General features: G+C 42.7%; 1 protein-coding gene across 1 annotated transcript; it reads right to left on the reverse strand.

Annotated features, from left to right (window-relative positions):
- Positions 1 to 1,958: 1,958 nt before the first annotated feature.
- LOC149342102 (uncharacterized) lies at positions 1,959 to 12,314 on the reverse strand. Its single transcript, XM_089546750.1, has 5 exons — positions 12,216 to 12,314; positions 9,660 to 9,811; positions 3,447 to 3,514; positions 2,559 to 2,645; positions 1,959 to 2,083 (listed from the first exon to the last, which is right to left on the reverse strand). The coding sequence occupies exons 1-5, from the start codon at positions 12,312 to 12,314 to the stop codon at positions 1,959 to 1,961; spliced, it is 531 nt and encodes a 176-aa protein (XP_089402876.1).
- Between the last annotated feature and the right edge of the window lie 3,306 nt (positions 12,315 to 15,620).

The raw sequence follows: 15,620 nt of genomic DNA on the forward strand, positions 1-15,620 counted from the left end.
TGCCCAGCTGGGGAACATGGCAGTGAGTCTATACCTAGGATTTCTGCGGTTGATGATAGGCACATCTACGAACCTTAAAATCATTCGTATTTCTCTACCCGTGGTTAGGTGGCAGCTGGGCTGCTCGAAACCTTCGAGCTCAGTGGTTCAGCTAATTCTGAATTTGATTTCAAGTTTTAGAACGCTTGAATGTACAACCACGGAGGAAACCGTGAGGTCATTTGGTTTACATTACGGTGGACTGTCTTGTTGTTTCCAATGATGATTTTATTTTCCACCAACTTTGAAAAAACACTCAAAGAGGTAACGCAGTGCCCGCAGAGTTTTCGAAGCTTGTTTATTACGAAACGATCGAAGTGACGATTTATCAACATTTTGTAAACAAACACGACACTAGATATAGTTACTATGACAGGCAGTTCCTTTCCCTGCGAGCGCGTGCGACAGTTTGGCTTACACCTTCAGCCAATGAGGCAATAAAAAATTCCTGTATCGCATCTAACGTATGCTATCGCAAATGGGGGATCAGTACATCGCTTTCTTTTAGAATGGGTCACCTTTCGCAATTGCGATAATCATCTCATAAATCTAAAGGTGTATTGTGGTTCAGGTTTGGTTCAGGTATTCCGTTATGTTCAAGTGGTTCAGGTGTGATTCAGACCACTGCAGGGTTCGCGCGCACGGTTTACCAAGAGAAAGTACACGTGTATGCATCACTTATATATTTTTTTGCCTTAGATGACATCCTTCACTTATAAACAATAAAACGAGGGCTGCGAATTATAGCGGGGCCTGTACCCTGACATGTCGTTTAGGAGATGGAGACAGAGAAATTAGAAATCCTGTACAGATGCCCTTCTCCGGTGTTGTGCCCAGAATTTCCTTTCAGAAATTCGATAGAGAAGTGCTTTGGAAGGCTCCTTTAACTAGTATTTCGATGTGGTTTCCAGAGGAGCAGCTCAGCATTTGCTCTCAGATATGAGACTGGAACTTATTAACCGGGGCCTGCTTCGAAGAAAGTATTAACAAAAAAAGAACAATAGAGCTTGGAAGGTGATCATACGATTGTTTTTTCCAGACGCCACTCCGACGGTTAAGCGCTAGAAGGGCAAATTATGGCTCTTTGAGCATATCTAACTGCTTGTCGTAAGTGGGGATGATTGCCCTCTGTCAAAAATTTATCCCCATTTTCCTACTTAGGTGTGCTGGTGTGTGTGGCTTTATTTATCTATGCGTATTTTTGTGTGTTTTTGTCGGTTATCAACTCTGAATGCGCACTCAAGCGCATTTTTCGCTTTTGATTTGTTTCCGCATCCTATTTAGCCAGGTTAGATTGTGTTCGCTACTCTGCTTCAGCCTGCCGCTTTGCTACAACCACTGGATCGGTTGACGCACGTTGGAGGGAACCTTTTTCCCTTCGCTGTTTTCCCGCCGAGCTTACCCGAGCAAAATCAAGATACTTCGAGCTTCACCAGGTTACATAGTGGCTTTTTCGCTAGTGAACCAGATTGTGCTAAGGCACTGAAATTAGTCCTGATTTTCGATATTCCTTTTTCCTTTCTCGAGTTGTCCAGTTTTTTCTCACGTTTCTGCTAAGAACTATTTCCTTCCGCTTCTACAACGATTGCACCAGCTAGCACGAAACGAAGTTCTGCTCAGCTGTCAACCGGAGCTTCGCCCATTTTTTTGCTCAACACGAGCAGAGTCAACCATTCTGAGGGCCGTATTTTCTGCCGAGGCTCCTCGCTATATTGTTACACCTCTCCTCAACGAGCCATAGTGAAGGAATTGCGTAATCGCCTTTATAAATTTCAGTTTATTTTAATTTCAGTTAACGCCAATACCAAGACGTCTAAATCAGTTTCACCACTTCCTTTATTTGTGCTAATTCCGTAGAGTGAGATATCAATCAAAAGTCATCCATGGGGTCCCGTAGACTTGCAAGGCATAATCACTTTCTATATTTCGCCGCAGCTCTCCTTGTCGTAAGCTAGGACTCCGAAGTCACAGATCTCCTGGAACTTGTCTGTGCACTTCTGTGGCACGTCATCCTTGACTTGGAGGGACACCCACAACCCGCACTCTGTTGTGAAAGAAAAGAATATTATGGTTATGGTGTTTGCACACATCAGTGGAAATACACAGATCTTTGTTTTTTTTAAATATAACTGTGCCCGCCTCTGCTTTGTCCTCGCAAACCTTAAGTTAAACCATTAAACACAGTTAACCTACGGTTCTCACTTCATTCCTTTATTTGCAACGATTTGGTGCTTTGTTACGTCCCTGCAAACCTTATGTCTCTAACCTTTCTTGCTAGTGCATTATGGCTTTCTGCATTCATGCGAATCTCCAAATAATGTGAAATAAGGCACACGGGAGAAACGCGCACTCTAATATTCATGCATAGCATGCCTGTTCATAAGCGGCTACATAAAGTTTTATGAGAGGATAACTGAGCCGTATGCAAAATTAAGCGTGCTACTACGGTCACCACAGCGCAAAACATGTCCATATGTATTATGTGTTGAGCGTCGTACGATTCCAGTATCGTTACTTACGTTCTGTGTCCTTGTAAGGAATATCAAACACGACGCAATCTTTGTAATCCGAATAAAGGAAATCGGCAGTCCTCCAGGGGCCATCAGCTGTAGGGAGTTGAAGATGAGAGTGCTCTTAAATCAATACTGAGAAACGGTTGCATTCCCAGTCACTGCTCTGGCCGTCGAAACAGGACATATATAGCGATTTTGAACAGTGTCTCATGCTTAAGCTCATCGACCCTCAGAGTAAAATACTTTTTCGTAGCCCAGCCAAGACATGATATCTAAACGTAATCTCTCAAAAGATTGGAGCAGCCTCAAATAATATGTTTAGTAAATATATTTTTACGGGCGCAAAACCTTTACTTAAGCTCGTTTAACGTCAGGCGCAACAGGCGCACCAAATCAGCTCCCGATAGTGTCCACCTGGCCCAACTTCAATCTTTTTTTCACTTCTACTCTCTCGTCTCCACTCGTCCGTAGCATATTCCCGTGCCAGCGAAGCCCACCGGGCGGTTTATGCCTCGAGAGTGGAAAGGCTTCAAACGAGCGACACATGATACTTCAGTTTTCGCGGAACGGCTACCAGTTGCGGTGTGGGCGTGCAATCTGATATACGATGTCACTAATTCTGGCAAAAACCACTGTAGTAGTATACTACACTGTAGTATACTACACTGTAGTACACTGTAGTAGGTTCGTAGTATACTATCGTAGTAGGTTCAGAAAAAGAATCACGAGGAGTTAGTGATCGCCATTTGGTTGTTCATATCGTCTATGTTGCGCCTTATTCTGTTTTAATTAAGCAGGTGGCATATTTTTCGCCATCGCCCACTGACACCCTGCGAAAGTAAAAATCTTGCGCACACTCTCTTTAAAAGTGAGTAGTTCAAAATTAATGCTTACACTCGTTCAAAAGATAGTCAGCCTTTTCCGGCGTCGCACCAGGCTTCAAATGGTAAGTAATGTTGGTCCTGAAACGATAGTACAGATTGTAGTCAGAACAAAAATGTAAGTAAGTTTTTATTTACGACAAAATTTACAAAAAATTCTGTATTGGGTGAGTAGGCTCAAGCCAGTTTCTCGCCTGACGAGGCCATTTCACCCTGTCGTTTATATAGAGTAAAATTAATGTTGGGCCAAGAATAGATCCTTAATAGCATCTGGGTTAGATGAGGTAGAGGTATCATTTATTTTTGTATATAGTTCCCTCGAAGGTAAACATGACCATGTGTACTCTACCTCAGATTCCGTAAAACGGGAGCTTTGTTAATAATGTGTCATGTTGGACAGAGCGTGCTACAGTGTAGAGTGTTTCGCATTTACTTTTAGGATGTATATAAATAAAATTTGTTCAGCGCGTTAATTCATGGCATGACAAGGAAGGTAACCTTTTCTCTTCAGCGGAGGGAAATAGGAATACGCAACGAAAACGCTTTGTCGGCTTTCCACCTACGTGCCAATAATACTGAAGAGGGAGAAAGCGAGGATACAGAATAGAGAGAAATCATCGCAACCAGATTTGGAGACGTACCAAAAGGGAAATGCGCACGCCTATATAATAGAGGATTGGGATGTTACCTGACATCCAACCGATCCTTTCGATATGGCTGCAGAAGCCTTCGGAATCACCACATCTCTACCTTATTATTTGTAAACATCTTTCACTGAGCACAGCTACAAAACATATCTCTCAGGAAGGAAATTTTCCAGCTTCTCCTGGTTTCGTTAAAGTCGATTGAGTAGTAGGAAAGCCAGGAACCGATGTAAGTCATGCAGCACCTCGAGAAAAATTTAGATTATGGGAGTATTTTAACGTACCCTTAAAGAAATTCTTGAAAGTAATATTTTATTTTACCGCTTCGTGCGAAAAGGTTTTTTTTGTAGTTTTTTCATCGCTCGCATCGAATAGTCAAGTCTGCCATAGAAAACGAATCAGGCACGATCTAGACGCTAGCGCAAACGTTAATAGCAGGTATATGCAACTGTGCGGAGGGGAGATCTTGGGATGTATTCATTGTTATGGTGAAATCTGACGAAATTTGAAAAAAATTGTGGTCATCAACTTCCCGTTGAAAAACGCTTTTGGTCGGAATTTAGAAAATTCCTGATTCATTCTCGAACGACGTTCTTCCCGAGGTGCGATGTGAGTATTTTTGTCTGTTAGGTACACCACTGTGGCCAAAATAGTTCTAGCCAAAATTGTGTCTCTGAATTATGAGAGTGTTAATTATGGTGCTCGAGTATTATGGAGCTCAAGTGTTAATTATGGTGCGTGAAGAGACATTATCTAACCGTCTGGTTGTCTCGTGTATTGACCATATTAATGTTCGTGCTCACAATCTTACAACGCGTTCAGTTGTTGTTCGTTAAAAACTTGCTGATCACTACTTCATCTACTGCGACTCCGCCCAGCCGTCTTGGCTATAAATTTCAGAAAAAAAATTACTGTCACAGACCCCAAAATTTTGTTCGAGTTATTAGCACAATACGACTGGTACAATTTTACAATTTCTTAAAAACCGTTCCTTTTGGTGAGATGTATGAAGAATTCGTTAAACTCTTCAAGAAATTTAATCAGGCCGCCACGCGGTGTCTTCATATTAAACAGCGTAGTGTTGATAGCAGGTGGATGTCAGCGGAAATATTGGCAGTAATTAAAGAAAAAGAATTACTGTGGACGCAAGTAAGGCATGCGCCTTCTTGCGACGAGTTACGTCTCAGGTTAAAGATATGCAGAAACAGAGTCAATGCGATGGTTAGGCTTGCCAAGCAGATACACTGCCGGAAAAACTTTTCGATGCACGTTCTCACAGCCGACGGACGTGGAGGCTTGTGAACGACTTAAGATATGAGAACTCTGCCATGTGCAAGAACAGGTCTGTTCTGGGACATTTTGCGAGCGATGGTGAAATGGTTGTGGAAGAATTTAACAGGTATTTTTCTCGTGTAGTTGGTGCAGCAAAGCCACACCCGAACACATGTTCCTTGAAGCACTCTGGCACATGTTCCTGAAGCATGGTGTCATTTCAGCTGCCCAGTACGGATTTGTGCAGGGCAGAGGCACCCAGGTTCTTCTTGAAGATTTCGCTGACACTTTGAATTTTGCTTTCGAGTCTAACCAGGTTGCATTGCATTGTTCTAGACGTGAGTAAAGCTTTTGACAGCGTTTGTCATAGCCTGCTCTTAACTAAAGTTGAAATGTTAGAATTTAGAGGCTCGTTCGTTTTTGTTATTGCTTACCGATTTCTTACAGAACAGACGACAGCTAGTCTCAGTCGCCAATTTTCGCAGTAGTTGCGCTGATATCAACACGGGTGTCCCCCGAAGATCTATTCTGAGCCTTTTGCTGTTTAAATATCTTTGTTAATGATCTAGTTGACACAGTTCCCGGTCGTTTGTGTCAATATGCTGATGATATGGTTATCATTTTCTGTGCAAAGCACTTTTCTGATGCTATCAATGATCTTCAAAGTACTTCAACAAAAGGTATTGACTGGTTCGCTCACAATCTTATCAACGTTAACGTATCCAAAAGAAATCTGATATGCTTCTGTAATCCTTTGAAAAACTTGACGCTTGACCGGTTTTTACTTTTACATGCATCTGATTGGGCCCCGCGCTCCTGTACACCCCGGCTTTATGCTTCCCGGGTAAAATATCTTGGTTTACTGTTTGATAGTGACTTATCTTGGAATTCTCACCTTCACCATGTCTGTCAGAAATTAATCTTCAATATTAGATTCTGCGTGCCTTTTTCCGTTAGAAAAGCAATAATTCATGCCTTCGGTTACAGTTTTTTAAGGTATGGCATAACAGTTTATGGGCTTGTGCGCTTCGTTGACAAAACAGACTTACCTCCATCTTGCGCCCAATCTTAAAAAACAGAGCTTACGATTTACAACTACCGAAGGAATGTGATGTTTCTAGTTTTTAAGGCTCCCAAGATTTAATGCACTCTTATTTGAAACGCTTGCACTCAAACATTTTTGGGAAAGGGCATATAAAGTTGAGTATGTTCCGAGTAGATCTCTCAGACCAAAAGTGAGATATTGCATTCCCCGCTGTTCCACTCACTATAGTAAAAAACCCCGTGCATTATATGTTCCTTCGTTACTAAATGTGTTCCGTCAAGTGCATTTTCTGTTTTCTGTGAGTACAAATTATAAACTAAAAAAACTATTGCGTTAATCTGTTTTCATCTGACCTTTAACTTTGTGTTGGAGTTCTTGGTATAATTTATCGCCTGTTTTGTCTCGTCGTTCCTTTCATGGTCATATATTTCTGGACTTTCATCGCCTACATTGCCTGATATACATTTGTTGTAGATGCAGTTTAGTGTAATCAGCATTTTTTCTAGTTAACTTTGAAGTGTGACGTGTTCAACGTTTTACTGCTGTGTTACTTTTCTCTTGCTCTCTGTTATTCTTAGTTTGTAAAGCGCCGCACGCGAATTACCGCTATCTGCCAGGCGCTGTCATACAAGCCCACTGAGGCTTCGGCAGTCCTGAATCTGTAAAGTGTCTGTGCAGTGCAGAATAAACTGATTGATTGATTGATTGATTGATTGATTGATTAATTGATTAATTGATTGATTTATTGATTGATTGATTGATTGATTGATTGATTGATTGATTGATTGATTGATTGATTGATTGATTGATTGATTGATTGATTGATTGATTGATTGATTGATTGATTGATTGATTGATTGATTGATTGATTGATTGATTGATTGATTGATTGATTGAGGTACTCGAAACAAGAGGTCTGCTTGTTTTTTTCTTTCGCGAAACGACTGCGACTTTCATTATATTGAACACAGTTGAAGAAGCGACAATAATGACTTCCCGTTTCCCGTCTTGTGGTCAGATACCACACATACACATGTATATATATATATATATATCACCCCATTTTTTTGGACTGTCAGTCATGGTCCTTCCGCATGGTTTTATTCATTTTATGTATATGTACATATCACAAACTAAGCATTCTCATCCAGAATATAGTTTCGCCACGCGTCCTTTTTCTTCCTTTTCTTTTGCAGCACTTTTTTACGCATGTCTCTACTCCACATTACTCTCAACCTTGTAAGCTAGCCCCGCGTGTATGTCCTCTTGATATTTTAGATGGCCTCCATAAAATATCTTTAGCGCCTTTTCCATTGTATTATTTTCAGCCCAATTCAGCTTGTGTATATTAGGTACATGCTCACCGTCATTGGAGCAGATATTGATAACGGCAGCGTACAAATTCAACTTACTGCCAGCAGCTCAGGTTCTTCAGACGAATTCCGCTCCCCGGCCTAAAGACCAAGTACAGCGTTCGTTCACTGCGTGCTTTCTTTCGCGTATTGCCAACCAAGCCCAAGGATATATTCGTGCCTTATATACACGCAGGTTTGTATGTGTAATTTATATCAGGTGACAGCCGAGAATATAGATACCATGGAATTAACAGCTCTTTGCCTCTTGCCACGGATGGTACGTGCGAAAGGGTCACAAATTCACGCGACGTATTCGTTCTGCTCGCAACGCTACCGCCGCCGACAGTTCCGGACTTGCAGAACGGAAGCCGTAAAAAAATATGCACGAATAGAACTACTCTTATAAAGGTTCTGCCGTCTGTATCTACTGTACGATAGCAAACTTGGTTAGTTGGAAAGGTTTCATGCTAAAAAGAAGACAGCATGGAAAACACGGACTAAGAGAGAAGAGGACAAATACGGAGCTGTCCGCCAACTGAAGGGTTTTTAAATGAAAGTAGCAGATTTATAACCTCGAGGTATGGGCATGCGGTAAGAGGGGCGTAAACCAAAAAACAAGAACCAGATGGGTGTTCAGCAGTAAGTTCGCACGAAAAATGCATATTTTCATCAAACAACTGAACCGAGGGACGGACGACGCATTTAAGCTAAAGCCCACCTCTTGAGATATGAAAGTTTCTGACCCTTGCGATGTTAAATTATCACCATCACAAAATAAAAATCTGTGCATCATGAAACAGCGGCTTACACACTGATTTCTTTTTTTTTTCATTTTACTGTCCTTATTCTCAGTTGGGAGACCGCGCCGCGTTTGTTCTCTCCTTTGTTACTCCATGCTTCTCGCGCTGATTTATTTCAGTATGAACACAAAATACACGCACTGTATATGCCATTTAAATCTCATAGCAATGTCATGAATGACAAAGAGTAGCCATAGCAAGCAGTTCAAAACAACGATAAACCCTGCAAAATAATGTCCACGCACAATGCTAGCGCAGTCATTTCATATTTGGTCTAAATATGCAATTCTACCGAATTTTTTTTTGATCTTGTCTAACGCGGTTGCTTTGCGTTACTGTGCTCACAGTCATCGTCATAAGGTGGTCACCAACTTCATGGGCTTTCCTACACTGAAGATATTATGGCAGGTAAGCGAGTCTAATATGCATTCAGTGCCAAGTCAGTAAGATGAGGCATTCAATAACGGTTTCTGTATGTATGTGCTTGTGCCTCCCTTTCTGTTAAGCTTATACGCATTAAGCTTATATACGCATATACGCATTATACGCTTATACGCTTATACGGATGAAGCTTACACGTATTAATATACGTACCGTCAAAATAGAGACAGGTTGGGCAGATTGTTCTTGGTAATCACAAACTTACCAACGGAAGGGAGAGCCATAAGGTTCTTGCCTTAGGAAAGCACCCTGTGGCTTTCCGCTCCCTTGTCCACTTTGTGATTATCGTCATGTTACTACACAAGCTCACGTCACAGAGATGTAGCATTACATCACTTCCCTCAACATGTTGTGCACGTGCACCCGAAATGCCAGATATCTGCTCACATGAACATTTAACATCCCCGAAATCCAGTAACTAGCTATGAATTCAAGACATTGCCTAAATTTTGCTAGAAAAAAACAGGAAGCCGAGCTTATAACTTAAACCATTGTCCCCTGATATTGAGTCAAATATTATTTCCAGCAAACGCTCCGTTTCTGCAACGCACGTCAAGTGTGAAATTCTGTACTTGTATTCATGAAATGAATAATTTTTAAACAATAGCTGTTTATACTGTAGTGGATGTAGTAACAAAGCCTGCTTTATCCCAGTCATCTGACACTCACCCTGGTTGTCCATTCTGTCCTTTGAGCACCCACACATAGGTCGCTTTTTTGGACTCCTTGTCGAAGTCTGTCCGAACGGCTTTTACACAGTCGAGGTCTCCGTCCATGTCTTCGTCATATATGGCGATCGCCGAAGGAAATGCATCAAATATCTGCGTCATCAACGAAAGGTAGCCAATTGAAGGACTTGCACAACAACTGAAACCAGTGCTGTGAGATGTCTGTAAATACTTTTAAGATTACAGGATGATTACTGCCCTATTTTTATCGGAAGATGAATAGCGGAGGATTACCATATAGGGTGTGGCATAACCTTATAAGGTATGCTTTTCGCTCTAAGGCTGTTACATTTCCTTTATGCTATATAAACTAATCTACGGCCTGACAAAAAAATTCTGGCACTGGGAGTGAAAAAATGCATGGTGGGGTAAATAATGCTGATATTGTGAAGGATGGGCTGCACCTGAGATAAGTATCTCCTCATTGTTCATCGGTGTTTGAGAAACAAATCATACAGTAAAGTTGTTTGAGATGCTTCTCTGCCACGGAAATCTTCAGCGTTTGCTGCTTGTTCTGCAGGTTGGCTGCCCGCTCTGCTTCGTAAGCGGTGGTGGGTTACATCATTCGAATAGTGAAAGTTGAATGTAAAAGATCAATGTTCAATTTTAATCTTTTGAACCGCAGTACTTTATGGTACTTCGAGGCTCATATTTATTGCCATTTTGCTTGAAAGCCGAATTTAAAGATATGCTAAAGCCAGGGAAATAGTTTGCAGAGAGTTTAGTGCTGAGCAATGGTTGAAAATTACCGCCACTCAGTCAGCTTCTCCGCTGGCAAGGAAACAAACCTTTTCTGAGCGTCCAACTTTACGTCAAGCTCAGACTCAGCGCAGCAAATACAATAAAGAGGAAAAACTTCAGCTCTTCCTTGCAGGAATGACGCAATCGCGTCAATGGGTTAAAGGTTACATTGCGTAATTGGCCGTTCCCCGCTAAATATTTGTGGGCTTATGTCCTGGGTGTGGAAGAAAAATAAACACCAAGACGTTTCGAGACCCGAACCAAACTGCCGTGCACTGGCGTCGTGTGCCATAGCCAGGCGCAGTCTTTGTTCACTTCTTCTACGTGCGGGTGTGCTTTGGCCGCGCGTTTGTTCGGAGCGAAATAAAGGCGCTATATATTCGTAGATAGATCTCTGGAAGTCCTCATGCCACTTCTTCCGCAGCGGCGCAAAGCTAAACAGCGGTAGCAGTTGTTGCCGGCAGTGTGGCTTGTGAGACCAAGGGTGGCCTTCCTGCGCAACCTCTCGCCAGCGATCATTCATTTCATTTCCACCTGCCTCACGGCTACTTTGCTCACAATTGGGTGGGCAGCAGCTTGTAACGACGCCACAAGATCACGTGACCTAGCTGGATCACCTCTCACATGGGTTGCATCCGTGGAGATTTTCCAATGAATCTTCAGTGAGAACCAACGGCGCCGAAGATGATGCCGGCTTTTCTGCGATGCGTGGCCGTTAACGTTTCTGTTTCGAATGGAAAGAATGGTTTACCGCAAGCCTAGAGTGGGGTCGTTTTTCGAATTGCCTTTTTTATCTCCCGCGCTTACAATTCCCATGCTTCAGCATGCGTATCGGCATCATATCTCGGAGTGGCCAGGTGGAAAGCGATTTTGCACCCGCAGAGACCCAGCGTTGAGGCCGCGTGGCCTGTTTAATCCGGATAGGCCGCCGAGACCTTACAGTTCTTCTTCGGCATCAGAAAATGTCTATTTTTTGAGTGCCATACAAGACTCATGTCAATTATAACATTTTCATGTTTCTATTTTTTTCCGTTGCGGACTGTATGTTTATGAAGAGAAGATGCAGCGCGTTCTGGCATATGCTCTACTCAACACTGTAAATGCGTACGCAGACTCAATTTTTTCATTTGTCTTTTAACTTGCACATTAAACGACCCCAGGTGGCCGAAAATTTCCAGAGCCTTCACCTAATGCATTCCTCATATCATGAGTCGCTTTGGGACGTAAAAACAAATTAAACAAACCAAACCGAGCGTGCACTTGTGAGTATCGATGCCCTGGCATGCTTTCTTTTTCTCAACAGCACGAGATGGAGCTTCAAGAACTTTATATACAGTTCGATATCAGTTTGTTGTTGTTCTTGCTACACTGCCGCGGTGGGTGAGTGGTCATGCTGCTCGGCTGCTGACCCGAAATACGCGGGTTCGATCCCGGCCGCGGCGGTCAATCGCCCGTGTACTGTGCAATGTCAGTTCATGTTAAAGAATCCCAGAAGGTCGATATTTCCGGAGGCTTCCACTACTTCGTCTCTCATAGCCTGAGTCCCTTCGGGACGTTAAAGCCCGTAAACCAAACTGTTCTGCCTCCTACGCCTCCATCCCTGGTGGCGCTAGCGCCCTGCAACATATGGTTAACATGCTTGATAAGCAAAGCGGTGTCGTTGCGGGTCGCCGCTCTAGCAGAGTTCCAGTGCTTTACACGCGGGGTTGGGCAGAAACAGCGCCTTCCCTTTAATAATGAACCGGTCCGCACTTACCTCGAAGGCATCTGGGAGCTCACTCGTTTCCTTGTGCTTCCCTTCGGTAGGGACAAGAAGCACCCAAAGGCCTACAGCACACACGGTGAATAGGAACATGATTTGCACTGGAGGCCTGCTTCTGAGTCTTACTGCCCACTCTCGTCGCCTTTATACAAAGTCTGGCTTGAGCGTTATGTCATACTGTCATAAGGTCAAAACGTCCAAAAATAGTGATATCAAGGATTCCGTGTCCGACAATCGCATTTGTGTTAAACCGATGTCAGTTAGAAAGGATGCAATTCCAGCCAAATATCTGAGTTTATTTTTAAGCTATCTTTGAATCTCTCGTTGATCCTGATTTTCTCTGACTCCCCGTAATATAAGCTGCTAGGACACATACCTCATACAGCTTAAAAGCAGCGAGTCATACGCCCAGGGTACAAGCGAAATTCCAATGTGCAATTACAGCGCACCATGCTATCATTCCACATTATCTTTTTTTTTATATTCAACGAGGTGAGTGTGCTAGATTGTCCGCTCAGTCTGACAGGTGTTATTAAGGAAAAGCTCGCTGGATAATTATTTCTTCAGACTCCTCTGAACTCAAAAAAAATTTAACTTGCTCTTTTCTCCAGCGCTCCACGTGTTTTTGACATGCCTGCGTCTGTTGAATACTCTCTACCGTTACTTTAGATGTACTATCGCGCTCAATATGAGTTGCAACGCGCGGTCATCGACCGGGGCTCGTTCCGTGGTCTGCCTCCTCCAAACAGTCGCTCGGAATTCTGGGAGAAACTTTTTCCTGAGCGGGGGTGCTGTTGTTTCCTCGAACAGCAGTTTCTCCCAGCATTCCGAGCGACTGTTTCGAGGAGGCACACCACGGAACGAGCTCCGGTCGATGACCGCGCGTTGCAACTCATATTGAGCGCGATAGTACCACTAACTTAGCTTTTTATTAAGAGGCCGCTTTCAAGACGATTCCCGAACCCGATTCCCGAGAAGTCATCGCGAGATGTCTTTAAATTTTTACCACCAAGAATAACCGGAGCAGGCTTTACTGGCACTTCCAGCGGACGCGTTATCATAAATATTCCGATGTCGATAATAAAAAAAAAACATTGCTGCCTTAGCTGCGACCTTCTGTCTAAAATATATTAAAGCGTTTCTGTCAGCTGCCTCGCCAGATATTTTAAGTTTTCCAGGGTGGCTTATTATATCAACAGAAGTTGAAATACTGAAGAATTTGCTAATTTACACAAGAATTAGCTAATTTTAATAAGTATTAATCTTTAGCTGAATTAATATTCCATTCGTCAAAGTACTCGCAAAAAAAAATAATTATACAATTTCGTACTAAGAATGGCATTCTGGCAATACCTTTTCTTAGTTACTAGAAATTTGGATCCACACTTCGCGTAGTTAACCTCCGTGCCTTTCCGTTCATCATTCCCTCCCTTGGATACACACCAATACACTGCTCTTTGCGAAAGAAATAGGTATCGAAGCACTGGTATCTGATTTCGCTATGTGCTTTAGGACATCAAAATGTCGTTGCCCCAATGGGCGCCGATATTTTTTTTTTTTACAGCGACAGCCATGCTGGCATACTCCGGATATAACAAATAGTCTTAACAAAATTATCATGTATAGACCGCACCCATTAAGAGTCCGGACAACACGAAATATCAGCATCTAAAAGTGTATATTCCGCGGACCCTATTCCGGAAAATACGTACCAATGTTTCTATTCGTGTATTTCAGGATATCAAAAACGCCTTCTAAATCATAGATATTTGTGTTATGCAGAAAGGTGGAAGAAACAGGATTAGCTCTTTATCATTTGAGGCCGCCGCGGTGGCTTACTGCCTACCGGCTCGGCTGTGACGCGTAAGACGCGGGTTCGATCCCGGCCGCCGCGATGGAATTTCGATGAAGGCGAAATTCTGGAGGTCCTTGTACTCTGCGATGGCAGTGCACGTTAAAGAGTAAAGATCCCCTGGTGGTAAAAATTTCCGGACCCCTTCACTACAGTGTACCTCAAAGCCTGAGTCGCTTTGGGACGTTAAACTCTCATAAACCAGTCGTTATATTTGATTTCTAAAAACGTGTCTCAATGGGCCAAGGCAGCGCAGTATGGAGCACGAACAGGGATCAAGTTCGCCTTCGATTTTCGCATGTTTTCCACATAGCGCAATCGTTGGGGTCTTTATGCATAATTACTCTATTTCACTCTTTATATCCCACACTATTTAAACGGCCCAACTAACGGCCTAATACACGCGCCAATGTATACGCCGACAAAAATTAAATGACTTTAGCCGCAGGGTTCCTTGAAACTGCCACCCAAATTTTAAACGCTTAACATCAGCGTGTTAGCAAACGCTTTTCGAGAATGAAACTTATCCATAATTTAACCAAGACAAAGTTAGGTTACCGCTATTTCACTAAAAAATGCTTGGATGAGCTTTCTGCAACGTCAGTAGCACGTGATGGGGGAACAAAAAAACATCGTGCTCGGAAGTGGATGCGCCGTGTAGAGAATCTAAGCAAGAATTGTTGTTGTGAATGTTTTACAGGTACGAAAGATCCATGGTGTTTAAAAATGCCTGCGGTAAAGCCTTTTTGTTTCAAGTTTTGTGAGTAGCAGTTACTTGATTGCACGCAGTCCTAAGGGATCGCTTTGAAGACATTCAGTAAACCGGTTTTAGCGCTGCAGCAACAGGCACTGAGAATAGTGAACTGCCTTGCCTTGAGCATGACCTCTCCTCTGTCTTTACATAAAAAGCATACAATGCTGGCACTGCTATTTAAAAATTAAACTATTTCGCCATTCGGGCTCACAGTCATGTCTGGCGTGGGATTACATTCCCGGCCCTTTTCAGGCAACAACTGCTAAGAGGCTTTCTGTGTCAAATGGTGGAGTTCTTGTGCCTATATGTTATAATAAACACGGCCAGCATCGCCATTAGTATCTAGGGATGAGATTTCGAATGGGATCCCTTGCGTTGTCTTGTCTTGAAATTGGGTAACACTTCTATTTCATTACATAATCTTCCTACTGAAGTAATCCAAGTACGAGACATATATACCGCTATTTTCTTACTATTATTCTTATTCTTATTCGATTGGTTATCTGAGAAGGCGCTCAACTGGCAAACAAGGCATTGTGTCTAGAATCAGTGCGTTTACTGATGGGCAGACATGGAAATAAACAACTGTCCTCACGCCGCCGGAAATGTGCTCTTGAGCTGCCCGATACGCCTAGAGTTCAGTGGTTCAGCTACCTCTGAATTTTGTCTCCTGCTGCTAAAAAAACCACTAAGTACAAGCTGGTATAACGGACTGAGGATTCATACGCATTACTCACAGAACAGCAGCCGTCTTTTTTTTTATGTTTCGATGTAAATAATCGCCATGTTATGG

The sequence above is a fragment of the Amblyomma mixtum genome, chromosome 5 (assembly GCF_055824585.1).
Source record: "Amblyomma mixtum isolate Tamu chromosome 5, ASM5582458v1, whole genome shotgun sequence".
In the NCBI taxonomy this organism is placed as follows: Eukaryota; Metazoa; Arthropoda; class Arachnida; order Ixodida; family Ixodidae; genus Amblyomma; species Amblyomma mixtum.